At 30.8% G+C, this 2,923-nt stretch overlaps 2 protein-coding genes across 2 annotated transcripts in view; one reads left to right on the top strand and one right to left on the bottom strand.

Moving 5' to 3' along the window:
* CBG09197 overlaps positions 1 to 2,923 on the bottom strand; it is a gene marked incomplete at both ends in the record, with an annotated part of 15,992 nt that overhangs the window by 5,695 nt on the left and 7,374 nt on the right. The window lies entirely within an intron of this gene.
* On the top strand, positions 1,175 to 1,921 carry CBG09199 (the record flags this gene model as incomplete). The annotated part of the gene is made up of 3 exons (XM_002642582.1): positions 1,175 to 1,244; positions 1,489 to 1,628; positions 1,775 to 1,921. 3 exons carry the CDS (start codon positions 1,175 to 1,177, stop codon positions 1,919 to 1,921), a joined length of 357 nt encoding a protein of 118 aa, XP_002642628.1.

A 2,923-nucleotide genomic window follows, 5' to 3' on the forward strand; every position in this document is an offset into this window, starting at 1 on the left:
ATTTCTGAATTTCCGAATTTCCGAATTTCTGATTTTCTGAATCTCTGAATTTCTGAATTTCTGAATCTCTGAATTTCTGAATTTCTGAATTTCCGAATTTCCGAATTTCTGAATTTCTGAATTTCCGAATTTCTGAATTTCTGAATTTCTGAATTTCTGAATTTCTGAATTTCTGAATTTCTGAATTTCTGAATTTCTGAATTTCTGAATTTCTGAATTTTTGAATTTCTGAATTTCTGAATTTCTGAATTTCTGAATATCTGAATATCTGAATTTCTGAATTTCTGAATTTCTGAATTTCTGAATTTTTGAATTTCTGAATCTCTGAATTTCTGAATTTCTGAATTTCTGAATCTCTGAATTTCTGAATTTCTGAATTTCTGAATTTCTGAATTTCTGAATTTCTGAATTTCTGAATTTCTGAATTTCTGAATTTCTGATTTTCTGAATCTCTGAATTTCTGAATTTCTGAATTTCCGAATTTCTGAATTTCTGAATTTCTGAATTTCTGAATTTCCGAATTTCCGAATTTCTGATTTTCTGAATCTCTGAATTTCTGAATTTCTGAATCTCTGAATTTCTGAATTTCTGAATTTCTGAATTTTTGAATTTCTGAATTTTTGAATTTCTGAATTTTTGAATTTCTGAATTTCTGAATTTCTGAATTTCTGAATTTCTGAATTTCTGAATTTCTGAATTTCTGAATTTCTGATTTTCTGAATTTCTGAATTTCTGGAATTTTGAATTTCTGGATTTTTGAATTTTCAGGGGTCCCTTCGAAATTCCCAATCGACTCTTATCACATTTTCATTGAAGATCGAACGGATGATAAAGTTACAGAAAAGTTTATGGAGAAATTTCAACATATCGTAAGGTTAGGGTGGCCTTGCTTTTTCTAGGCCAGCAAACCATTATCTAAAAATTTTAGACTACCGATGAAGCTACAGGAACCACAACTCATTTTGTAGTTCGAACTGAAAATGGTGGCGTTTTCTCGACGGATTCTTTAGATTTACTAGTTTGGATTCTGAGTGGAGTCATCATTGTGAAAGACACATGGATGACAGAATGTCTGAAAAATCCGAAACAGATCTGTAATGAATGGGAGTTTTTGGTGGAAAAGATACGGTACAAGGGTACGGTATACGATACAGTACCCCAGTGGCAACAGGCAATGGCTAAAGCGACGATGCCGTACTTGTGTGGAGTCTATGTGGCGGTGGTTATTCAGGATTATCCGAATTGTGGGTTTTTGGGAAATTCGGAATTCTGAAAATTTTGAAAATTGAAAATCCGGCGCTTTAAACAGCAGGCTGGTGCGCCTTCGGCGCTATACCTGAAAATTTCGAAAAATTTCTTTTTTAGAATTCAGATTTTTTAAAAAGAAATACGATTTTAGAATATTTGGAAGATTGCATAAATACATTCATCTGGAATTCCTAAATTTCCAAACCCCCTAAAATTAAAAAATCCTAGAAAAAATTTCAGTGATTTCTCTGGCTTCAATCGTCGCCGCTCATGGAGGTGTGATTTGTGAAAAATTTCCGGAAAAACAGAATTTCAATTCCGGATTTCGACCATATCTTCATGTCGAAACAGGCCCATTTTTCGTGATTCACGATCGAAAAGTTTGTGACATTTTATGAAATTTTCTGATTTTTGACATTTGATTCGTTTGCTATCAGCTTCTGAATTCTCATATAGGTTTTTTATGAACTTTCAGCTGTTTTTCACATGAAGTGATATCATCAAAAATTACGAAAAAAAATTTCAGATCGATTTGGAAATCTACAAAAATGATCCAGATGGAATGTATTCTGTGATGACGGAAACGGAATTTGTGCATTTCATGCTTGGAAGAAAAATCAAACGAAACAAGAGTCATAATCCAATCCCAGCCTTGAATGATCTAGAAGATTAATATTTTAAAAATAAATAAAAACTGTTTTTTGTTTTTTTTTTTGCAAGAACTTCGGAAATTCAGAATATCCAAAAAATGCAGAAATTCTGCATTTCTGAGATTTAGAGGTTCAGAAATTGGAGAATTCAGAAATTCGGAAATTCAGACGCTCATATTCAGAAACTCGGAAATTCAGAAATTCAGAAATTCAGAAATTCAGAAATTCAGAAATTCAGAAATTCAGAAATTCAGAAATTCAGAAATTCAGAAATTCAGAAATTCAGAAATTCAGAAATTCAGAAATTCAGAAATTCAGAAATTCAGAAATTCAGAAATTCAGAAATTCAGAGATTCAGAAAATCAGAAATTCGGAAATTCGGAAATTCAGAAATTCAGAAATTCAGAGATTCAGAAATTCAGAAATTCAGAGATTCAGAAAATCAGAAATTCGGAAATTCGGAAATTCAGAAATTCAGAAATTCAGAAATTCAGAAATTCGGAAATTCAGAAATTCAGAAATTCAGAGATTCAGAAAATCAGAAATTCAGAAATTCAGAAATTCAGAAATTCAGAAATTCAGAAATTCAGAAATTCAGAAATTCAGAAATTCAGAAATTCAGAAATTCAGAAATTCAGAAATTCAGAAATTCAGAAATTCAGAAATTCAGAAATTCAGAAATTCAGAAATTCAGAAATTCAGAAATTCAGAAATTCAGAAATTCGGAAATTCAGAAATTCAGAAATTCGGAAATTCGGAAATTCAGAAATTCAGAAATTCAGAGATTCAGAAATTCAGAAATTCAGAGATTCAGAAAATCAGAAATTCGGAAATTCGGAAATTCAGAAATTCAGAGATTCAGAAAATCAGAAATTCAGAAATTCAGAAATTCAGAAATTCAGAAATTCAGAAATTCGGAAATTCAGAAATTCAGAAATTCAGAAATTCAGAAATTCAGAAATTCAGAAATTCGGAAATTCAGAAATTCAGAAATTCGGAAATTCAGAGATTCAGAAATTCAGAAA

This window comes from Caenorhabditis briggsae (genome assembly GCF_000004555.2).
Source record: "Caenorhabditis briggsae complete genome, chrIII, whole genome shotgun sequence".
NCBI lineage: Eukaryota > Metazoa > Nematoda > Chromadorea > Rhabditida > Rhabditidae > Caenorhabditis > Caenorhabditis briggsae.